Here is a 25,261-nt window from a genome sequence, read left to right as displayed (position 1 = left end):
CATCAAAGTCTCCCAAACAAACACAAAAAAAGCCCTGGCCCAGATGGTTTCAGTGCAGAATTCTACCAGAAATTCAAAGAAGAGCTAATTCCAATACTCCTCAAAGTATTCCACATAATTGAAGCAGGAGGCTCACTGCCAAACTCTTTTTAGGAGGCTACAGTTACCGTGATACCCAAGCCACACAAAGACACAACTAAGAAAGAGAAGTATAGACCAATTTCCCTCATGAACATCGATGCAAAAATACTCAATAAAATACTCACAAACCGGATTCAAGAACACATCAGAAAAAACATCCACCATGATCAAGTAGGCTTCATCCCAGGAATGCAGGGATGGTTCAACATCAGAAAATCCATCAATGTAATCCACCATATAAACAAACTGAGAAAGAAAAACCACATGATCATCTCACTAGATGCTGAAAGAGTCTCTGACAAAATCCAGCACCCCTTCATGATAAAGGTCCTGGAGAGATCAGGGATAACAGGAACGTACCTGAATGTAATACAAGCAATATACAGTAAACCAACAGCTAACATCAAACTAAATGGAGAGAAACTCAAAGCAATTTCTCTAAAATCAGGAACAAGACAAGGCTGCCACTCTCTCCATATCTCTTCAATATTGTACTTGAAGTTCTAGCTACAGCAATAAGACAACAAAAGGAGATAAAGGGGGATACAAATAGGAAAAGAAGTCAAACTTTCACTATTTGCAGATGATATGATAGTTTACAGAAGTGACCCAAAAAACTCTGCAAGGTTACTCCTAGAGCTGATAAACACCTTCAGCAATGTGGCAGGATGCAAAGTAAACTCAAAAAAATCAGTGGCCCTATTATATACAGATGATAAAGTAACTTAGAAAGAAATCAGAGAAACATCACCCTATACAACAGCCATAAACAGCATCAAATATCTCGGGATAATGTTAACCATAGAAGTGAAAGACTTGTATATCAAGAACTTTGAGTCTTTAAAGAAAGAAATCAAAGAGGATACCAGAAAATGGAAAGATCTCCCATGCTCTTGGATTGGTAGGATCAACATAATAAAAATGACAATCTTGCCAAAAGCAGTCTACAGATTCAATGCAATCCCTATCAAAATTCCATCACAATTCTTCAAGGACCTGGAAAGAACATTAATCAACTTTATGTGGAAAAACAAAAGGCCCAGGATAGCCAAAACAACCCTATACAATAAAGGAACTTCAGGAGGCATCACCATATCTGACTTCAAGCTCTATTATAGAGCTATAGTCCTGAAAACAGCTTGGTATTGGCACAAAAATAGGCAGGTAGACCAATGGAACCGAATTGAAAACCCTGATTTTAACCCACACACCTATGAACACTTGATTTTTGACAAAGAAAATAAAACTATACAATGGAAAAAAGAAAGTATCTTCAACAAATGGTGCTGGCATAACTGGGTACTGGTATGCAGAAGACTGCAGATAGATCCATGTTTATCGCCTTGTACAAAACTTAAGTCCAAATGGATCAAAGATCTCAACATAAATCCAACCAACACTGAAACTTTTAGAAGAGAAAGTGGGAGATGCTCTTCAACAAGTTGGTACAGGAGACCACTTCCTAAACATAACACCAGTGGCACAAACACTGAGATTGACAATTAACAAATGGGACCTCCTGAAACTAAAAAGCTTCTGTAAGGCAAAGGACACAGTCAACAAGACAAAAAGGCAGTCCACAGAATGGGAAAAGATGTTTATTAACCCCACATCTGACAGAGGACTAATCTCCAAAATTTACAAAGAACTCAAGAAGCAAGTCTCCAAAACACCAAAGGATCCAATTAAAAGGTGGGGTACAGAACTAAATAGAGAATTCTCAATAGAGGAGGCTAAAATGGCCAAGAGACACTTAAGAAAGTGCTCAACATCCTTAGCCATGAGGGAATTGCAAATCAAAACAACTCTGAGATACCATCTTACTCCTGTCAGAATGGCTAAAATCAAAAACACCGAAGACAATTTATGCTGGAGAGGATGTGGAGAGAGGGGAACACTCCTCCACTGCTGGTGGGAGTGCCAACTCATACAGCCATTTTGGAAATCAGTATGGAGATTCCTCAGGAAAATGGGAATTAATCTACCACAAGACCCAGCAATTCCACTCTTAGGCATATATCCAAAGGAGGCAAATTTATACAACAAGGGCATCTGCTCCACTATGTTCATAGCAGCATTATTTGTAATAGCCAGAACCTGGAAGCAACCTAGATGCCCCTCAACTGAAGAGTGGATAGAGAAAATGTGGTACATTTATACAATGGAGTATTACTCAGCAAAAAAAAACAATGGAATCTTGAAATTCGCAGGTAAATGGATAGCACTGGAAGAAACCATCCTGAGTGAGGTAACCCAGTCGCGAAAAGACAAACATGGTTTGCCTGCAAATTTTAAGATGTCATTGTTTCTTACTGCCGAGTAGTACTCCATTGTGTAAATGTACCACATTTACTTTATCCATTCTTTGGTTGAGGGGCATCTAGGTTGTTTCCAAGTTTTGGCTATTATGAATAATGTTGTTATAAACATAGTTGAGCAAATGTCCTTGTAGTGTGAATGTACCTCCTTTGGGTGTATGCCCAAAAGTGGTATTGCAGGGTCTTGAGGTAGGTTGATTCTTAATTTTCTGAGAAATTGCCATACTGATTTCTACAGCAGCTCTAAATGTTGATACTCCCACTAGTAATGGAGGAGTGTTTCCCTTTCTCCACATCCTCTCCAGCATAAGCTGTCATTGGTGTTTTTGATCTTGTCCATTCTGATCAGTATTAAGATGGAATCTCAGAATGGTTTTAATTATGTATTTCCCTGGTGACTAAGGATGGTAAGCATTTCCTTAAGTGTCTTTCTGTCATTTGAGATTGTTTTGTTGAGAATTCTCTGTTTAGATCTGTACCCCATTTTAATTGGGTTATTTGGTAGTTTGATGTCTAGTTTCTTGAGTTCTTTGTATATTTTAGAGATCAGCCCTCTGTCAGATGTGGGGTTGGTGGAGATCTTTTCCTATTCTGCAGGGAAGCTATTTTGTCTTGTTGATCATGTTTTTTGCTATACAGAAGCTTCTCATTTTCAGGAGGTCCCATTTATTAATTGTTGCTCTCAGTGTCTGTGATACTGGTGTTCTATTTAGGAAGTAATTTCCTGTACCTATGCATTCAAGGGAATTTCCCACTTTCTCTTCTATGAGGTTCAGTGGGATAGATTTATATTGAAGTCTTTGATCCATTTTGGACTTGAGTTTTGTGCATGGCAATAGATATGGATCTGTTTGCATTCTTCTACATGTTAACAGCGAGTTGTTATACCAGCACTATTTGTTGAATATGCTTTCTTTTTTCCATTTCATATTTTAGCTTCTTTGTAAAAAAATGTGTGAGTTGATATCAGGGTCTTTGATTCGATTCCATTGGTCTACCTGTCTGTTTTTGTGTCAATACCAAGCTGTTTTCATCACTATAGCTCTATAGTAGATCTTGAAGTCAGGGATGGTGATGCCCCCAGATGATCCTTTATTGTACAAGATTGTTTTTCCATATTGAGTATTGTTCTTTCCAGGTCTGTGAAGAATTGTGCTGAAATTGCATTGAATTTGTAGATTACTTTTGGTAGGATTGCCATTTTTTTACTGTGTTGATCCTACCTATCCAAGAGCATGGAAGATCTTTTCATTTTCTGATATCTTCTGTAATTTCTTTCTTTAAAGGCTTAAAGTTCTTGTCATACCCGTCTTTTACTGTTTGGTTAGTGTTACCCCAAGATATTTTATGTTGTTTGTGGCTGTTGTAAAGGGTGATATTTTGCTGGTTTCTTTCTCAGCCTGTTTATCATCTGTGTATAGGACGGCTACTGAGTTTTTTGAGTTAATCTTGTATCCTGCTACATTACTGAAGGTACTTATCAATTGTAGGAATTCCCTGGTAGAGTTTTAGGGGTCACTTATGTAAACTATCATATCATCAGCAAATAGCAAGAGTTTGACTTCTTTTCCAATTTGTACACTCTTTATCTCATTTTGTTGTCTTATCAAATCACATGTTCTGATGTTGAAGCAGTTAAAAAGAGATTTTATAGTCATGGGATGAAAGCAATACACTGAGGTATTTTCCCACATACCCTGGTGAGAGCATCAGGTAGGTGAGTGACAGTAAAGCAGGGGACCCTCTGCTGTCAGATATATCTGACATGCTGTTCTCAGCCTTAGGGTCAGTGAAAGCTGGTGGTCTGCTAAGCTCACACCATTCAAAGGTGTTTCCTAAGAGTTGATATACAAGTGGGTTAAGAGGTGAATGGCTGTTAAGGGAACTAAATATAGCCCAGGATCATTTGGGTCTAGAACTGTAACATTCTAACCCTTCATAGTCATGAAGTTCTAACCAGTTGATCAGTGTTATACAATCTTGAATATAGGTGTGGCTTTCCTGTCTCTTCTGGGAGCTTGAATTCCCAAGTGCCATTTTTTGAGTTAATGAGAGCTCTATGAAATTAATTCATTTAAAAATAGTAGTAGCAACAGGTTTGTGACACAGAACCCAGGAAGGTTTGTTTTCCGGCATTACCTATACTGCCCAGGTTGCCTGCATGGGGGTGGAGGCGTGGATGGGAGGGACCTCATGGCATACTTCGGCCTGCCCTGCAGTGAACTGGGGCACCTGTGTGCTCCACTTACAGGTGGTGAGTGGCTGCCTACAGGGCACAGTGAGTGTGTGGGACATCACCACGGGGAAGAAGAGGATGGAGTTCTGTGTGTCTGGCCTTCAGCAAAGTGAGCTGACTGCCATGTCCCTGGACGAGTTGGAGCAGTGTCTGCTGACAGGCTTGAGTGATGGAACACTGCAGATGTGGAATTACAACACTGGGGAGTGCCTGTTGACATTTCCCAACCGGGACCACGTGGAGGTCAGTGGGGTCTGATAGGGGGAGCAGCAGGTTCCTGGGAGCCCTAGAATGTAGCTTTCTGTGTGTCTAAGAGGCTGCACAGCATAGTCAGGCTGCCTGCCTTCAAACTTGCCTGAGCCCTTGGGTCCTCCTGCATGAGATGAAGCTAGGCAGTGTCTCTAGTGAGGGTTCCATAGGTATCAGTTGCTCTTGCATTTAAAATGTGCAAGGACATGGTTATTCTGCACCTTGGAGCTTTGGGGTGTGTGCTTAGTGGTGGGGGTGTTTGATTTGCAGGCTCCTGTGCTCACTTCTATTTGAAAGTATATGTGAAGAGGTACACATGACTGCTGACACGACTGTTCCATGATATGGTTAGGGTTTTTATTGTAGGTGTGTGTGTGTGAGAGAGGGGAGGGAGAGAGAGTAGATTGGGTTACGGAAGTGGGGGAGGATATGGAGATAGTGAGGTAGCAAGAGACAGAGCACAGAGCATAGCAAGAGAGTAAGAGAGAGTGAGTAAGAGAAAGAGTGTGGTGAGAAGGGTAGGGGCAGGGGAAAGTTGCTATTGTAAAGAGAGGGAACAGGTATCTGGAAGGAGGGAAGCCTAAGGAAGTGAGAAGGGTTAGGATGCAAGCATGGACTTTGAACCTTTTAACAAGTACTTCTGATACTGAGAGAGCTTGGAGGCAGCATAGGCTTTGATATGCTGTTAGGCACCCCAGGTAGCCATATGTCCCTTCTGCCAGAGGTGAGAGAAATGACTCCTTTTGGAAGATGGGCAATGGTTTTGTAAGTTCCTGAAGAATTCTGGCTTTTATCTAACCACTAGAAACCCTCCTATAGCCCAGGTTGAGCTCCTTTCTGGACATTTGGACAGCCTGAGACAGAGAGTAGGGCTCTAGGGAAGTCAGCTGTAAATGCCACTTTGGGACTTGAGCCCGCTTCCTTTAACCTGGGCAGAAAGAGCACTTGGTCAAGAAGCTGGAGGTGAAGGTGCCAGAGAGAACTCAACTGTGGAAGAGTTTGATTCCCAATATCCATATAGAAAGTTGGGGGTGGTGGCATGAGCTTCTAATCCCAACACTGGGGAGGTAGAGACAGGCAAATCCCTGAGGTTTACTGTCCTATCAGACTAGCCTGATGGGTGAGCTCCCAGAGAGAGATCCTTTCTCTTCAAACAAAGTGGATGGTAACTGAGAAACTACACTAGAAGTTGACCTCTGGTCTCTCTCACACAGAGGGGGGAGAGAAGGAAAGGAGGGATCATGATCCCCATGGTATAAAGAGCACCCCCTTCCAGCACGAAGCAGTTTGGAACGAGCAATGTCCTAATTCCCATCTTGTTTATAAATCTTTGTTTTCATTTAAATGGGGTTGTTTATAATTGACTAATGATCACAGCCAATCTCTTTTTAATGGTAAAAAGGGGATTATGGTATGGAAATGAATACTTTGTATTGGTATGGTTTTTCATTTATTGAGACAAATTCAAGGTCAATTTTGTGATGTGTATATTTCTCCTCTTGATTAAGTATTGTGCTTATACTGATCTTTTAAAACATAATGCATAATTGAATACAGACTATAGATAGTTACTTATAACAGTCAGAACTTATAGTTAGGTAAATTAGATTTTCTAGATATTCAGAGATATATTTGAGATAGATAGATAGTCTTCAAACCTTTCAAAGACCTTCAGAAAATGTCATTTAAAATGGTTTAGGGTTTTTTGTGACAATGAGAAATGTCTGCTCCTGGCAACACCTATTACGTCTGAGAGGAAGATGGGCATCGAAGAAACTCGTTATGGAGTTTGCTTTCAACATGGCAAGATTAGCCATTTGGGCAAGAAACTGCTCTTGCCTAGACTGCTTAAATGTTGCTGTATAAACTGGATATGCAGGACCCACAGGAACTCAAATAATCCTTCAGGGTTCCTGCTTCGTGTAAGAGTCTACGAGACTTTCTACAGGAAATAATCTAGATAGTGATCCCAATTCACCTAGATAGTTAACTAAGGAGAGTAGACAAATCCTTCTACTGTTATGTTCCAACTTCAACAGTTCAAACAAATTTAGAAAATAATAAAGGGGGAGTAATATCCCCAGTCCCCACATGAAAGAGCATCTACTATTTGATTACAGGAAAATGGCAGCCACCCACTCCCCTACTAGCTAGGGTCCAAGGGGCTGTTTGTGTTTTCCCTCCAGGAAGTGAGAAGCCCATTTGGGTCCCCGAACGGTGCATCAGGCATGTGGACCCCAATACTACGGATATAAAGATGATCCAACCATTGCCGAACAATCAGGTAAGGGAAGTATGGGTGCTGGGGAGGATCCTCCCCATGTTGATGCCAGTTAGTCATTCCAGCTCCCTGTTCATCAATTTTTATAGCACCAATAATACGTTGGGAGCGGCTGCTGCCAATGAGAGATTAAAAAGTCAGAAATGTCTCCTAGATTAAATCTCTAGGCCTTAGCCTGACACCAAGGTCAGGAAAGAGGGGAACCCGAGAGATTGCCCTCAGTTGGAGGGTGGATTGTGAAAATATTAAGGCTTTTTGCCTGAGGGAACATCCTGGGTTGGAGGATGGATTGAAAATGGGTGAATAGCCAGGCATTGGGGGCACATGCCTTTAATCCCAGCACACCTTTAATCCCAGTACTCGGGAGACATAGGCAAGCAGATCTCTTGAGTTCAAGGCCAGCCTGGTCTACAGAGCGAGTTCCAGGACAGCCTCCAAATAATACAGAGAAACCCTGTCTCGAAAAAAAAATGGGTGAATCAAAAAAAATGGTAACAGTAAAGAGGTACTGGTATTAAGTAGAGAAAAAGGAAAAAGCAAATGTATATGGAATGGAAAATATTGTTTGCATTTAAGGTCAATTTTGTGAGTCATCTCTAAAAACTTTTGACCAAAAGCCTGGACTCCACCTTGCATCTACAGAGTTACAAGGAGTAGGTATGGCTGTACCCCATGACTGTAGCTCAAATGGAGGAATGATGAGGGGCATATAGGACTTTTTAACCTTTTTAGTTCAAGGATTGGCTGGAGTTGTTCTGTTACAGAGATTTTAATTAAGGAAGTTTCATTTCAACAGACTAATCATGACCTAGGGAAAAAGGATGACCGAAAGGTACATGTATGTTCTGAATGTATGGTGTGGCCACACAGGTATGTATGAAATGTGATTGTGAATGCATGAGTGTGAACTGCTTATATGATTAAAAGGATACTTAAATCCCTTCAAAATTAGTTTAAAAGCTACCTAAATTGCTTTAGATATAGACAAAAGGAACATCCAGCCAGTCTGTTAATGTTTTACTGACAGACTGCTGATGCAGATGGACAGTTTGAAATTTCCTGCTTTACTAAGAAGTCTTCTGGACACACTGTGGCCTATGGGCTAAAGATGGATGCCCCAACATTACAGAGGAACTTCATGTGACTGCCCAGGCAGCAAGATGTCTCTGTCAGTCCTAGTGTTTATATATTATCCTTCTGTGGTCTTTGATAGAGTTGAAGGCAGATAGTTATAGTTATAGTTTTCCTTAGTTATGATAAAAGATAAGCTACATATAGGACTTTGGACTCACAAGAATGGGATGGATGATATTTTCTTTAAATCTTGCTGAATGTTGATAGATAAAATATTGTAACTGTGTTCTTACTTGATAACTGTTCTGTTACACATAATTTGACTATGTTAAAGTTAAGACCTTTCTTTTTGTTTAAACAGAAAAGAGGAGATGTTGGGGAAGTTCTGTGTATATGTCAATAAAGCACTGTTGGCCAATAGGGAAGCAAGATAGGTGGGACTAGGAGTCGAGGAGGACTCTGGGTAGGAGAAACACAGGAAGTCGAGATGTAACTGCCATGGGTTAGGAAGCCCGGAAATTTCTCAGGTAAGAGAAATGCCTAGATTAACAATCATGGGGTAAATACTTAAGCCACAGCTAGCCAGTAAGAAACAAGCAAGGCCAACAGCTTCGTAATTAATATAGCCTCCTGTGTATTTATTTGGGACTCATGTGGCTCTGGAACCAGGCTGGCGGGAAGGCTTCTCTCAAGGAAAAAGCTTCCCTTTACAGATGTGGAGCAAGGGGAAAACTCTACTGCTGTTGGGAGTGCAAACTTGTACAGTCAATTTGAAAATCCATATGGCAGTTTCTCAGAAAATTAGGAGTAAATCTACCTCATGGCCCAGCAATACCACTCTTTCATGCATACCTGAGTGATGCTCAGTTATATGACAAGGACACTTACTCAACTATGTTCATAGCAGCCTTATTTGTAATACACAGAAACTGGAAACAACCTAGATGCCCCTCAATGGATAAAGAAATTGTGGTACATTTACACAGTGGAGTATTACTCATCTATTAATAAATGGCATCAGAAAATTTGAAAGCAAATGGAGCCAGAAAAAAATCACCCTGAATGAGGTAATTCAACCCAGAAAGACAAACATGCTAATACTCTCTCATAAGTGGATATAAGATATAAAATAAAAGATAAGTATGCTACTACAATCCACAGCACTATAAAGGTGAGGCAACAAGGAGGGCCCAAAAAGGGATGTATGGGTTTCCCTGGGAGGAGGAAATAGAAGAGATGTTCTGGGTAGATTGGGGGTGGAAGGAGATAGGAACATGAGGGATCTGGTTAGTGGTAGATGGAGGTGGAGAGTACTGAAAAGGAAGTCTTGATATGGGGCATTTAGGGCATTTTAGAAAACAGCTACAAGGGAAACTCCTATGAATCTACACTGAGGACCCCAGCTAAGACTCTTAGCAATAGTGAATAGGTAGCCTGAACTGGCCATATCCTGTAATCAGGTTGGTTTCTACCCCAATTGTCATCAGGGAGCCTTCATGCAGTGTCTTATGGAAAAAGATGCAGAGAACCACTGACAAGCACTGGACTGAGCTCAGGGAATCCTGTTGAAGAGAGGGAGGAAGGAGTGTATGAGCCAGAGTCAAAGTCATCACGAGTGAACCCACAGAAACAACTACCCTGGACTTGTAAGACCTTACAGAGTCTGGACTGAGAGCTACAGAGCCTATATGGGCTCCCTACATACATGTGACAGTTGTATAGCTTCAACTACTTTCGGTACTCCTAGCAGTGGAACAGGGCCTGTCCCTAACACATTGGCTGGATTTGGGGAATTTATTCTTATACTGAGCTGCCTTTCACAGTCTAAATACAAGGGGAAGACCTTCATCCTACCTCAACTTTATATGCTTTGTTGAAACCTTTGGGAGAAGAAACAGAAGAGGAATATATTTGGAAGGAAAGTAGGGGAAAGAAAGGGAGGACATGAGTGAGGGGAAGCTTCCATTGGTGTGTAAACTAAGTGAATAAATTTAATAAGATAAAAAAGCAAAGAAAGATGTAATTCCCGATGTCCTTTCCAGCTCTGGGTGTGCTTCAGCCACTTGGTTACAATGTCACCCCACATATATCCCACATCCTGCCAAGAAATCCTATTACAAAAGCTGAGACAAGCCACACAGCTGGGTGAAGTTAGGATTTTAATGCTGGGGTGGTGAAAACAGGTGTAGAGTCCACTGGGAGAAGAAAGGAGTCAGAGAAGGTCATTCAAGAGGGTTCAGGCAGACCTTGTGCAGATGGTGGCAGCATTTTATATATAGAAATGTCACGGGGAGTCAGATGAAGCCACTGGGGAATAGTCTGGAATGAGAACACAGGGTGTAAGGACATTTACTCTCAGAGCAACAGTGGGAGCAGGTATCATTGGACATTGAATAGATCCACATTAGCCTGGCCCTCCCTGTTTCTACTCATTCCTGAAGGACCAACATGGATTAGGTGATGGAGAGGACAGAGCAGCTGCAGATTTTTGGTCTTGTTCTCCAAGCTGACCCTGACCCTTTCACATCCCTTCCTTCCAACAAGGGAAGCTCTGAAAATATTGAGTAGAGGCCAGGCCCATGAAGCCAGGGTCTGCATGAAAGCCATGGATAAGTGTCTGTATTCCAAGCTAGGACTCAGTCAAAAACTTCCAGGAAATTCACTTAGAAACAAAGACCCTAGCTGGGTCTGGATCATGTTCCAAGCTCAGTGTTTAAGATGTACTCAACATACTAGAGCCAAGAGCAGGGCTCAGTTTCTCTACTCTTGTGACAGAAGCAAACCCAGCCTGGACCTGGATTCCTGACAGGTGAGTGTCAGGGTACAGAGTTGACCTGTGTGGTTTCTTGAGCACAAACTCAATAGGCTCATTTGTTTGAATACTTGTGTCAGGAACTGTTCGGGAAGGATTTGGAGGTGGGAACTCCTTGGAGGAGGTGTGTCATTATCGATGAGCTTCATGATTTCCAAGGGGCATGCAATTCCTTGTTAGCTCATTTGGCCTGGTGATTGTGTCTAAATACATAAGCTCTCAGTTGATATTCCAGTACAAGCCCTGCCTACCTTCTGTCATGCTCCTTACCATGATGGCCATGGGTCACGACCCTGGAGAATCCTAATTCTCAAACGAAATACTTTCATTTAAAATTTCCTTTGATCAAGTTGTTTTGTCACAACAATAGAAAAGTAACCATCACACTACCCATACCAGCAGGAGTCATGGCATTCCTCCTTCTGCTGCTTCTTCTTCAGATGGAACTTGGTGACTGTCTTCTCTTTATATTAGCTAAAGGAAGCAAATACAGATCAGTCTCAGTCTTTGTCATGGGAATTGGAGAGATGCCCATCCAACTCATTACCTTACTTTTAGCTTGTCACTCTGACTCCTATGTGACCTCAAGTGTGTCACTATTCACCCATAGGTAGGCAATGGCAGTGCCCCACTGCACAAACTCTTGTGAGAACCCAATGAGATAGTGCATGCAAGACACAGAAAACTGTGTCAATAGACATCCAAAGAAGCAACACCCCAAGGCCTAATCCTATCAGTGATTTATTTCTGAGGCCTGCTTCTCTGTCAAACATGGGGAGCAAAAGTCTGAAATGAGGCCTCCAGTGTGGGGGAGTGGAGAAGAAACCAAAGGCCTGCATTGGTCAGGATGCAAGGTTTTCCCTTGTCTTTGGCACTCATACAGCTGTTGTCCTGCCCCCATGGAAGCCACTCCAATGCACGGGTTGTGACTTACAGAAAAGATCCTGAATAAGAGTGACGTTCAGGTTGCTGAGGAAGGATTTGAAGAGTGGACATATCTGAGAATCAGGGAGAAGGTATGAGAGGGAGGAAGTGGGGAGAAGGCAAACAGATGAGACTTTGCTGGCAACACATTGCCCACCCTCCCCCAACAGATGGGTTCATTTCAAGGACCTGAGAACAGTTATCCTTAGCAATCTGACACTCTGGAATTGCAGCAGCCTGTACCACAGCTGTCCCAGGCTGCTGAGAAGCCATCACCTCAGGATGTCAGAAGTTCAGGATCTAAAGATCTAGCATCCAAAACCTTAATACCCTAGATACCTAAAATCTTGAACTCTTGAACATGCAACTTAATGCTCCTCAGAAGGCTTAAGCCTTTGGGGAGCCCAAATTCCCAGGTTCCTTCAGGTTCTTATTCACAAGCACTTAATTAACTACAGGCATTTAAGTGAAAGTGCGATTAAAGAAAACATTAGCTTCAAGGGCACAGGTAGAGCATGGATGTGGTAAATAGCTCAATCACCATCTATGATTTCTGCTTGTTCTCTCTCTGCAGCCAGCTAATGAGGGAGGTGCCATCAGATCTCTCAAACAGAAATCTGTTTCTCAGAGGAAACAATGTCCTGAGCACACAGACATAAAACCTACAAAACTTCTCCAGTCCCACCAGTCCCGCTTTGGGTTCCAACAGTGGGGGACTTACTTCATTTGTCATGAATTCCTCCAATACCAATTTAAGGATAGTGGATGTAGCGTCCAGAAGAATTTTTGCAGAGATGCTTGTTCTGGAATAGAAAGGACTTACAAAGCTTGGCCAAGACTTTAGTATGGATGATAGTAACCTGTGCTTGTTGACCCACAACTAGGCTCTACGGTTTTATTTTTGCTGCCCTGTGCACCATGTCCAGAAAAACAGTCACTGAGCATCTGATGCTTAAGTAGCTGTTTCCTCAGTGCCTGGGTGCTCATCACAGCCCTGACACAGCATCATTCACTCTGCCTCTGATTACACAGCTCCAGGCTAAGCCTTGGGACACTGGGAAAAACCTTAAATCTCCTTCATAAACATGTCTCACTGAGGTTACCTCTTCCCCTTCAACACTTATCCAGCTAACATCTCCCGGGGAAGTCCATATGAGTGCTAACTGGAGGAAGGGTTTGCTCTCCTTGTGCTCTGCTGATTATGATGGTTTGTGTAGGGTTCCTCATTTTCCTTGAATTCACTGATGGATCAAATAGTCCTCTACCTGTCTTTCCTCAGGATATGTTTAAGGAGATATCTTACTTCTTATTCACCAAATGGCTCTCAGGGCTCAAAACAATGCCTGCCTAGAAAATACAGATTTTTAGTAGAATAATGAGAAAATGCAGCCAAGGAGACAGTTCAGTCCACACAATATTGTCCTTGTAAGCATGAGAACCTGACTTCCAGCTCTAGTCCCATATTTAAAAAGCAAAAAAGAATCCAGGTGAGAGCAAACAATTGTAATACAGAGTGGAGGATACAGGGATGGGGAGAGTCCTAAGCCACTTAGTCTACTTGGTGAGCTCCAGCAATGACACATGTGTGTGCTCTCTCTCTCTGTCTTTCTCTCTGTCTCTCTGTCTCTGCCTGCCTCTCTGTCTGTCTGTCTGTCTCTGTCTCTGTCTCTGTCTCTCTCTCTCTCTCTCACACACACACACACACACACACACACATTCTCCAATGCAAAATAAGTTAAGAAAAAATCAAGTTAAATATAGAATGTGACATCTGGTGTGCTGTCACCAGTCTTTGATCTGAGGCATTAGGAGACAAAAGCAGGTAGTTCTCTTAGATTGAAGCAAACCAGTTCTGAACAGTGAAATCCTGTCTCAAAACATGTGTGTACAGTATAACAGCAGGAACAAGTACTCTGAAGGACAGGAGCATATTCTTATCAGGAAAGAGAAGGAATCTAGCAAAGACCCTGAAAGATGAAAAGACACATTGATTTGGAGTGAGGACAAATGTGTTTACATAACCACAAATTATATGCCAAGGTCTTGAGATAACAAGAGCTTATCTGAGATTCTGAACAAAAGCCATTGTGTCTAAAGGAGGGTGCAGGCAGAGCTATATCACAAAAGACTACATTTCTGTGGGTATTCAGGCCCAGCTGAACAACATGAATTTCCTGGGTCTGCGTGACAGTTCCCAGCAGCACCTAGGCCTTTGAATTTGCATGAATACTGGTATTGCTTTTGATTTGAGATCAGATCTTTGGTTTATGTGTGGAGAATAGCATTGTGGTCATAGTTGTCAATGTTGGGAACATAGACCATCCCTCTATTCTTGATCATGAATTTCTAGCCCCAGCATGTGCCCCGTTGACCATGTTTCCTTTCCCAGAGTGTGGGTACTATAACTTCCTCTCCATCTTGTGCATGAACCAATCCCACTGTCTCAAGTATAAAATTAAAGATGCAGATTTTGAGGATAAAAAGGAATCAGTGATGGAAATGCAGGATTATGATATTAAGATCTTATTGCCATAATTTTTAAGAATGTAGAGATAAGTTCAGGATAGTGATGGACCATGCTAGCATCTAATTTTCCTCCCACCTTAACTGAATGGAAAGTTAACATCCTTCAAGGCATGATGTACATTGACACAGCTGTAACGTACCATAGGCAAATGCATGATTATGTCTGGAGAGTTCTATCGTCTTGCCTCAGCAATGGAAATGGGCAATCCACATAGTCAGTGTGGATCTCATGGCTCTAGAGCACTTAACATGTTCCAGGCTCTCATTTAAACATGTATATTTTTCATGTCCTCATCCCACAAGGTTATGAATATAGATTTCTACTATTCAAACCCATAGATGTGCAAACTGAAGCCTCAAAAGATGAAGCTGTAGAGTAACAGAGCTGATAGTTGTGACAGAGTTAATCCATGAGGCTAGCCCGACTGTGTATTCCACCATGCTTCTTCCCAGGTGTGGGAATAGGATTAAAGTCAGGGGTCCTAAAGTATCTTGAGTGCCCAGATCTACTATGATGGATGGGGCTTACCTGTCCAACAAGAAAGAGGTGATATTTTCTGGATCACTCCAGCATTTCCCTATGGTTACGATTGGAAGGCCAGTCTCGGGAATAGTTTCAATCTTGAGTGAAGTTGTGAGGTCGAAGAAAATAAGATAGTCACCTCTGAGGTCAATCCTAGGCCTAAGGAAACAAGACTCACACCAGACAGAGGTCTATAAAGCTTTGTATGCTGCCTTGGTTTTCATCCATCTCTGTGAATCTATGCATGGTGTCTATGGGCAATGTCAACATGTAAAAGTACATGTTCTCTACAAAGTTTACACATTTGTATAGGATTTCTCTGGACTATTCGTGTTTAGCACAGCTGAGAATTTTTTATCTTGCCTGAGACTAATAATATAATAATTGCTAATATTTTATGAAACCAATTACCTTGAGGATTCCATGTAAAGTTTTATACCTGGTTTAATCCATTTTATTGGCAAATCACACTTTTTTTTAAATCAAGAAACCCTGGGAATGGAGAGTTTGAATAACTTCCTCATGACTTCATGAATGCATTTAATTTATATCTCCCCTGACCTGGTGATAGAATCCTGGGTCTCACACATGCTGTGTTCTCTCTTGGTGAAACCCCCATCATCTAGAATATCTTTTGTACAGGCTCTTGGATTTATTTTCCTTTATCTATCCTTTAAAATAAAAAACTTCAAAATTATATTTTTCTGATTGATTACATGTACTTCCTCTCTATGATTTCCAGGTTCTTTGATAGTGTCTAGATCAAAAAATTATGTGGCAAGTGATTGAGGCAAATATTGATACTGACCTCTGACCTCCACAGACACATGTGAGTGTCACACACACACACACACACAAATAGTTCATTGCATAAGACATTCTTTTGAAAGAGCCTTAATATGACCAGTTTTTACTAGAATATTTTAAATATTGGCATTTTGGGCTTCAGAGTTTCCTCTCTTTTATGGATTAGAAAACTAGGTTCATAGTCCACACAGTAGCTGGGAATTAAATGCCCACTCAAATAGGCTACAGAACACCCCACCCTGTAAATACAAGGGACTCATACTCACATAAACAGAGAGGTATTCGTAATAAAGGGCATAGTCAGGTCTATGCCTCTGCCATAGGCAGACAGGCCAACTTGCAAGTCCAGGATTCTGATTTCATTGTTCTGCAACCTGCCCAAAAACCACATGTGCCCAGTTGTCATTCCTCCTTGTAACATTGTGCCTTTCCTCATCACTCTCTTGTTCTCACTACAGCCTGCTCAGAAGAGTGAACCTCTAAACTCTCAGGTGCAGTTGACTGAATGAGGGAAAAGTAGGCACCATACCCAGAACTTGAACCAAGGTTTATGTGACTCAAAACCCCATGAAGCCTCTGCTTAAGACTAGGAGTATAAATTCCAGGTTCCTGTCTCATGAAAGGACTTGTACTTGTACTCCTAGCTGTATCTGAAGTATAAAAGTGTTGTTCTTAGGGAAGGGTTTTGGGTACCATGATGTAGGTAGAGATGAGGATAAATGCAACATTCACCTTGAGCCTGGAATTACAAACTGAGAACCCAGAAACATGAACTGTTCAAACTATCCCTGTAGCCCTGAGTCAGACTTACTCAAGCACTAATGAGTCTTGCTTCAGAACTCCTCAGCTCTGTTGGGGATAATGAGTCTTATCCACCTGTCTTTGACATTGGGCAGTCAGGAAGTCCCCTTTCTGGAATCTAAGAAGTACCAACTCACCGTAAAACATTTTTAGATGAAAAGAGTTTAAAAAGTCTCGGTTCCAATTTATCGAAAGTTTCTATAATCCTCTTCTTGGCTAATGGCCAATCCGCAGGTTTCTGAAGCAACTCAGGATTCAACTTCATGGTCTGAGGGTCATCTGTCAAAAATTGTCATGAGTAAGTCACCTACACCGATAGAGAATGATTTCCAATCTTCCTGGTTTCAGAGAAGTCTGTTTCTCTGTGCTGGTTCATTCAGTCTGCATAACTCAGTGAGGGAAATATTGTTACCATTTTCATTGTATAGAAGAGGAACCTGAGACTCCTAAGATTAGGAAATGTGTCTACACCACTGGATATATGCACTGTTTCCAGGCTATTTCATGCTAATGTATGTTATGCATGTATCAAAAAACAATCAATAAATTGGCCTAGCAAATGAAGTTGAGGGTGTAGACCTGCTTGCAGTGGTGACATAAGGGTCTTTCATTCTTAATGAGATTCTCATGTGAGTTTGAGAAACTTAGTCAAAAAGTTGAGAGGATAATTAAGCAATGGAAAAATCTAGAACCAAGGGGAAAATATATAGCGCACATTATGTCACAAGCAGTGAAAGTGGGAAATAGGGGTCCCACAATGATAGCTTGGAATCAGTTCCAGAGAACAGTAATTCACAGTGGAGCAGGAGGATAGAGTGTTCTAACAGAAGATAATCAGAGAACTAGCAGGGAATGAACACAATAAAAGTCATGTCTCAGAATGCATGTGTGAAGTAATTGGGATGTTTGCGTAGAAAATATTTCTAGTGTGAAAGAAAGAAATTATAAATTCAGGGACAAAAGAAAACAAAACAACAACAACAGAAACAACAAAAACACCCTTATTTGTAAAATGAATAATGCATCTAAATGATGCTTTAAAATATTGGCTATTAAGCAGTTTCCCTTCCAATTACTCTAGTTTGTTACCTGTTTAATTTATGTGGGTGTATAGATTTTAGATTGGAATCATGATATCATAAATATTTTGTCCAATTTGTAATTGAGGTTTCAGTTCATCTTCAGGTTTTAGCTGCTGAAACCAAAAATCTGTAAAGACTAGCAATTGTTTCTGTATACTGGTTTACTGTTATGTATTGAGTGTCTTTAAGTACTGTTGAAAAGATTTCAATCTTCCATTAATGCTTTAATATTATGTATATGTATATATATACATATATATACATATTGGAAGCAGCATTAATGGAATTCATTGTGTATGAACATACACATATTCTTCAATATTCTTTCTTTTGTTTTTTTGAGACAGGGTTTCTATGTATTGTTTTGGAGGCTGTCCTGGAACTAGCTCTTGTAGACCAGGCTGGCCTCGAACTCACAGAGATCTGCCTGCCTCTACCTCCCGAGTGCTGGGATTAAAGACGTGCGCCACCAACTCCCGGCCATTCTTGAAATTTCTAAATAAAAACATTCAAGTGTGACCATATATTATCTGTGTTTTCAATGCAGTGGTGAGATGGGTCAGCCTTTAAGAGGACTTGTTGCTCTTGCAGAGGTCTAGAGTTCAGTTTCCAGTATCCATTTTGGCTGCCTCATAACCATCTGTAACTCTGGGAGATGTGACACTCTCTTCTGGCTTCTGGGATCATACACAGAGATAAATACACAAAGATACCTAAACATAAAAAATAAAATCTTAAAAATCAATATTAATAAAGTAAATGTAACCACAATACTACATCATGGTTCTATGATAACAGGATCTACCTATTATAATGACACAGATAAGGATACCTCAGTTAGTATTGCTTAGATAATAGCTACATGTCACTACACAAATGATGGGGTATGTCCTTCTGTATATATGTTTCTCTCATTTATTGATGAATAAAACACTGTTTGGCCAATAGGCAGGCAGGAAGCATAGGTGGGGCAACCGGACCAGGAGAGGGCCTGGAAAAGGAAGGCAGAGAGAGGTGGTGAGGGGACACCATGCTGCACAAGGAGTAACATGTTGGATTCAGGGTAAGTCACAGCCTCGTGTCAATAGAAATGGGTTAATAATTAAGATAGAGGTAGCCAGAAAGAAGCACTAGCCATCCACCAACAGTTTTATAATTTTTATAGTGTCCGTGTGCTTATTTTGTGCAAATTGGCTGTGGGACCAGGTAAGACAAGAACTTCCACCAACGCACAACTCCCTAGGTAACCTTGGTCCTGACACTATTTTCTCTCTGCTTCAGTGGAATGAGAGGATGGCTCCTTCCTTCATCTTTGAAAGATGCCTAAACATTAACAAGATTTAAAGTCAGTATGTGCAGAGCTTTCCTATTACTTTGAGAACTGTTTGACAGTTAGCCTAGTTCTTCTAAGGCAGTGACAGAGGTGCCATAAATAGACAGTGGGGGCTTTATGGACATCTAATCCAGGTAGGTTGATACCTTCATTTCCAGCCAGACAACACAGATCAAAAAGAAAAAGTAAAGCAAAGTACAGTAATATATGTTAAGAATTTCAACACAACATGTTGGTTAAATTATGCAAACCAGTAGTAAAATATAAAAAATGAAAGGACTGTTAGCATTAGAGAAATGCAAAGTGAGACAAGTTACAGCTTCTTATCGCTGATAATGACAACCCACTTAACCCAGGTAAAGTTGTCTGGGTAAGTGCTTTGAAGGGAGCAGGACTAGGGGACAGTCTCCCGCAGACTGTTAGAGAACGTGATGATATACTAAGAGAATATGTGACAACAGCTGCCATAATTTAAGATGTGCACACTTCTTTAAATTTTGAAATCTCACTTTGATGAATTTATACTTCATGTATATTGACAAAAATCTATTAGGATATAATGTCGTGGAATTTGTTCTTTCTAAAATAATACATGAGTGAGGCAGGAATTGAATGGTTGAACAAATGTGAGTAAGTCATGCATAAAGGTCAACACTGGCCCCTCCCAGAAGCCTTGGCTGTTGCAGGTAGAGTTTATTAAGGTTTCTCCAGGGACTAGCTAGCTGATGTGACCTATATTGGCTTACTTCCAGAGACAGAATTCATAATGTTCAAATTATTCCAGTCATGGCCAATATTACCAAAAGCTGATGCTGAGGTCCCAGTGAGCAGGATGCACAAGACAACAAGGCTCCCAAGTTGGAACATTTCCCGTGCTGACACCTGGATGGTCACAGGAGGAAGGAGGAAACAATGCACAGTGAACACCTGTCACTCATACTTGACCTTCCTACAAGACAGATGTGCTCTGCTCACAATAGCTAAGAAATGGAAGCAGCAAAGATGCCCACCCTCAGGAGTGGATGAAGATAGTGAGGCCAATTGCACAAGGGGATTATATTCAGCCATAAAGAAAACATAAATCGTGACATTTCAGGAACTGGGTGGAAGTGGAAGTCTTTGTTCTTGGAAAAATTAACCAGATTCAGAAATTCAAAGTATCCTATTTTCTCTCATGTGCAAATGAGATTAAAACATATATATATATATATAGTGTGTGTGTATGTATATGTATATGTACACAATGTATATGTAAATGTTTATGAATGTGTTGAATATGAGTGGGGTCATAAAATAAGGATGCCATGATAGGAAAAGTAGAACTCTTAATAGAAGAGAAGAGGGGAAAAAGGGAGGGAATGCATGTGACATGAATGTAAAAGGAAAGAAGAAGCTATTAGCAAGGGGTGGGAACAGGGAAGAATATCAGGGGAGGGAGTAGGATAGGAAACAAGTATGTAGGTAAATGCCACAACAAACTGTACTACTTTGTATAGTGAAATTAAAAATAATAAACATAAGCAAAGACAATCATAACTGGGGAAAAGGAGTTAACTTGTTCTAGAGAGGAGCAGGCAAGATTGGGAAGATAGAGAAACATTAGACACACAGCCAGCAAGTGGAGGGCAGGACTTGGAAAGCCAAGCTGACTCCAGCCTGTGCTCCTTATACTCAGGACCTTTATGCTTGCCGCCTTCTCTGCTTCAAACCTATTTCCTTCTTGCTTTGCCACCTAAATCTGTTCTCTTGATTCATTAATACCTTACACCTTCCATGAAGCCAGCTTTAGACACCTCCCCAGAGCCCAGCACTAGATTGCCCACCAAATCTGGCTCCACCAAGCTTGGGACATCACTGTCCTTATAGTAGTAGATATGGCTTGTGTTACTGCTGATCCAATACTCCAGTAAGATGCCTTCATCCATACACTGAGACAAGTCATTGCTGAATAAAATCTGAACAGTCAATGAAACACATGTGAAACCTAGGTTGTCATTAGTCTGACACAATATCATCAAATCTGTTAGATCCAACACTTCCCTAACACAAACAGATGCCTTCCCTGTACTTCTTGCCCTAAAGCCTCCTGAAGAAAACCTTTGTAAGGTGATTCACATTGGGAGAGACTCTACTCACTGGTTTGGAGAAGGATGCACACAAAATCCTTATTTCTCTGCAGTCTCCTGGGATACTGTAGTAACAGTGGCCCTTATATACTTGTCACAAAATTAGAAACAAGTTCTGTGCCCAGAACTTGTTCTAAAGAGTTCAAAGAAAATACTTAAGGTTAGCCAAAATATTCCAACCCAAAGGTCACCCAGGATACTTGAGTGGCAGTCACAAATTTACAGGCACTTCTGAGAAAACTAAGGCCCCAAGTTGTGGAACCTGAGATTTCCCAGAAGAGATCAGTTCTGTATTGACTTTTAAGAAGAAGGTTCTGTTGGGAAGGCTACCAGTGTGTGCCTAGATTAGCTCATTTAAATGACTCCATCAGATAGAAAATAACTGATAATTAGATTTTTACTAGGGAAGCATTTACACAAATAATAGTAAATAACCACCATAGTCTTCCTCTTCCAGAAGCTACAATCTGCTGCCCTTCTGATGCTCTCACTGCAACCCAAGAAGACAAGCCAGCAACTCCTCTATCCTATAATGGGTCACATGTGAACACCTGAAACCACACCCAAAAGGTATGGCCACCCCTATAAGTTCTCTGGCAAAGCTAGATGCTACTATATTTTCCCTTTTTGTCTAAATAAGAGGGTTTGAAGCCTGTTACAAAAACTATATACAATGATAACAATTATCAAGTATAGTCCAGGAGAAGGAAAGGTAAAAACATAAACAAATTTGAACCTACAATCAGCAAGAGCAAAATTAAGCAAGGAACACATAATGAATCTTCAGTCTCTGGGTAATGACATATAGCAGAGATTACTCTGATTGCTGTCCTATTCTGCAAAGTCCTAATATGTTCTAGCTAAGATAAGAGAGGGTACTAGCTGTGACTATCTAGTCTTCAACCTCATCAAAGACCTGAGAAGGAAAATAACATTAGCAGGGTAAGCAGGAAGTGCAAGCATGCGACTTCCTAAAGGTTCAAGAAATGACAGAAACAGTGGGCTACCTGGACAGTCACCTGTGGTCTCACAGTATCATCAGGGCAATTGACTTTGGCTAAGGCCTAGAGTACTGACAGACCATCTCAGAAGCAGGAACACTGAAAGACTGTCTTACCATGATTGCAAAATTCAGCAATCTTTTTAAGTTTATCTCGTGCTAGCCCATTTATGACAGTGTGTTCAAAATCAGCAGTTGAGGTAGGGGCAGTTCTTTGCCCAAAAGGCTAGTAGCTGAGAAGAAAATGAACTCCAAATGGAGTGTCATTGGTGAATATCGTACTCTCAGGAATAGCTGGTGTTGTCAGGAGCAGTTGTGTCTCATGTCAACAGAGTTCTAAATTGTTAAAACATTTAAATGTTATATTCTGTATGTGTTTGAAGTGTTTGAAAATTAATTATGTCTGTTGGGTACATCTCTGAGCACATATAAAGCCTGACTAACATCATTAGGTATAAGAAGCATGGGTAATTATAATCTGTAATTCTCAGAAAAATGATTGCTCAGTGACTTAAGCTTCCCAAATGTAATTTAAACAATCTTTATCAGATTTGTAGCATTAGGACAATGACCTCACATTTCTAACTATATAATATATATGTAAATCTCCATATCAGAGATAAAACTGAAATATCTTGACCAGAATAACTGCATAATGCAACATGATAAAAATATCCTAAATTGTATCAATATATAAAATATATTAAGCATATGTAGAAACATACATACATATAATATGATAAAAATAGTTTTACATTTTTCACAAAAACATTGTAAACAGAAAGAAGGGCCTACACAGTATGACGAATATAATTTCAAGTTTGAAACAATATACATACAAATGATCCAAGACAGAAATACAAAATTATTGTACATAAGTTTCAATATACAAGAAACAATAACAATGTAATCTGTCTATAGCCAATAGTTGCTAAAATAGTTCACAAGAAAATATACTAATCTACTTATATCCTGACTATTCCCTTTATACTTTCCTAAAAGAGATTCCTAGGTTTGAACGTTATTTTCCATTCCCAAACCTATACAACTTGAGACCAACCGTAGACAGGTGACAAGTATCTATATTCTATGGAAAAAAATCAGAACACCATTTAAACCAACTGTAGGGAAAGGGGAATTGTTTTCTTAGAATTACTCCCAGCTGTCATAGGGATGAAGTTGACTTTATGGGATCCTGTAGAAGAAAAAAACTAAAGAAATGGTTAAATCTCAAGAGAACTAGCTGTAAAACTTGTAACTGGTCTCTGAGTAAGCAGCTCCCTCCACGGACTCTGCATCAGCTCCTGCCTTCCAGGATCCTGCCCCGTTTGAGTTCCTTTCCTGACTTCCTTCAGTGATGAACAGCAATCCTGAAGTGTAAGCCTAACAAATCCTTTCCTCCCCAACTTTCATTTTGGTCATGGGGTTTTGTTGCAGCAGTAGAAACCCTAATTAAGACAAAGAGTGTGACCAGGAACAGGGGACAGGCTATAAAACCTCAGAGTGCACTATAAGTGATCTACTCCCTTCACCAAGGATCTATCTTCTGAAAATTCTAGTCTTCCCAACCAGTACCACCAGCCTGGTGGAGCATTTCACATTTCAGTCACAGCAGCGTCTAAGTGGAGCCCCTGTGTGCAGGAGCTGGGGAAGGAATCCTCGGGTGTATAAGGGCTCCTTTATCTGAAGGATCCTATCATAGAAAATTCAACAAGCATTTGTGAAATTTACCAGTCGATGGGAGTTAATACTTTTACAAATGGGAGACTAGGCAAGAAAACATCATGCGAGCAGTCCAGTGTAGGACATCAAGGCCTGAGCATAGCTCGGCTGGTACTGAAAGCTCCAGGTTCCAGGCCAGAGATCTGCAGCTAGGATCTCCTTCTCCAAAATACAGGGAGAAGTGTCCACTGCCAAGGTCTCAGGATCCTCCTCACTTCATTTAGCAGATATTTGCTAGGTGTTCCCAGCAGTCATTCCTTTGTGACTCAAACTGGTGGCTATAAATATCACAGGCATACAATAACTTCTGGTAAGCAACTCCCCTGTCTTCTCTCTTAACCAGGAGAAAGAAGGAAAAGAAGCCAGAAACACAAAATGCTTAGCTGGATCAGCTTAAGGTTCCCTCAGACTCCAGTTTATGGTGCAGGAAGCTAACGTTGATGGGTTTCAGGAAGAATTGCTGAGGACTCAGGCTATCCCAGCTCCAGAAAGAGTAGGGAGACTCAGTCAGTACCTTCAGGTTTTGTCAGAGCCTGATCCAATGAGTCAGCTGGGTTACCTGAGTAGGGGCATGAGGATTGAGAAAAGGCAGATAAAAGAAGCAGAGACAAAAATACAGGATAGGTTGTTAGGACAGCCCAATCCATACCTTTCAGCACACTGGACAGCCCTGAGTTTAATTTAGAGCATGCTTATATACAGACTGGAGGCAAAACAGAACAAAGAGCAGCATAGTCAATTAACCATCTCCCTGCACTGTCCTTGAATTGAGTAGCAGCCAGGCTCTATATCTATCATGTGAGTTCTGCTAGCAACAAGCAGCTCCATTCCTTATCTGTATGTTCCTTTAGGCTGGCATCAGAAGCTTGTTATTTAGATAATATGCTCTTTCCCATGGGCTTAATCAGAACTTTCTCATGGCTCTCAAGGAGACTGAAACAAGCAGTCTTGAACTTTAATGTTATATAATTCAGAATAGCCTCCAAATGGAAACTGAGTCACTGTGGGCTCCCACAAGTTTTAAAGTGGGCCACCATTTTAGATAGGTAGATAGGCAAATGAGGACTACCTACAACAATGCTAACCTTCACTGTACCACTCAAATGAATCAGCTACTAAGACATTGGCTCCATGTTTTATTAGGAAGAACCCATATCCTGTGATTGAGACCAGGGGTGCGAACAACACAACAAGATTCCTCTGTAGGAAACACTAACATTAAAGTGTATGGAACTTGAAAAGATTTTACTATGAACAGGGTATAATGGGAATTATTTAGAAGCCTTCCAGCACCTCTGAAGTGTGC

General features: G+C 40.9%; 1 protein-coding gene across 1 annotated transcript; it reads right to left on the bottom strand.

Moving 5' to 3' along the window:
* Positions 1–10,445: 10,445 nt before the first annotated feature.
* LOC121138652 (BPI fold-containing family A member 2-like) lies at positions 10,446–21,320 on the bottom strand. Its single transcript, XM_040741306.1, has 9 exons — positions 21,244–21,320; positions 19,908–19,989; positions 16,830–16,971; positions 16,158–16,265; positions 15,091–15,243; positions 12,757–12,838; positions 12,046–12,109; positions 11,508–11,585; positions 10,446–10,618 (listed from the first exon to the last, which is right to left on the bottom strand). Exons 2-8 carry the CDS (start codon positions 19,972–19,974, stop codon positions 11,548–11,550), a joined length of 654 nt encoding a protein of 217 aa, XP_040597240.1. The 5' UTR covers positions 19,975–19,989; positions 21,244–21,320; the 3' UTR covers positions 10,446–10,618; positions 11,508–11,547.
* Positions 21,321–25,261: the final 3,941 nt, after the last annotated feature.

This window comes from Mesocricetus auratus, unplaced genomic scaffold, assembly GCF_017639785.1.
Source record: "Mesocricetus auratus isolate SY011 unplaced genomic scaffold, BCM_Maur_2.0 contig_11066_pilon_obj, whole genome shotgun sequence".
Lineage (NCBI taxonomy): Eukaryota > Metazoa > Chordata > Mammalia > Rodentia > Cricetidae > Mesocricetus > Mesocricetus auratus.
This window is presented reverse-complemented; position numbering and strand designations above follow the sequence as displayed.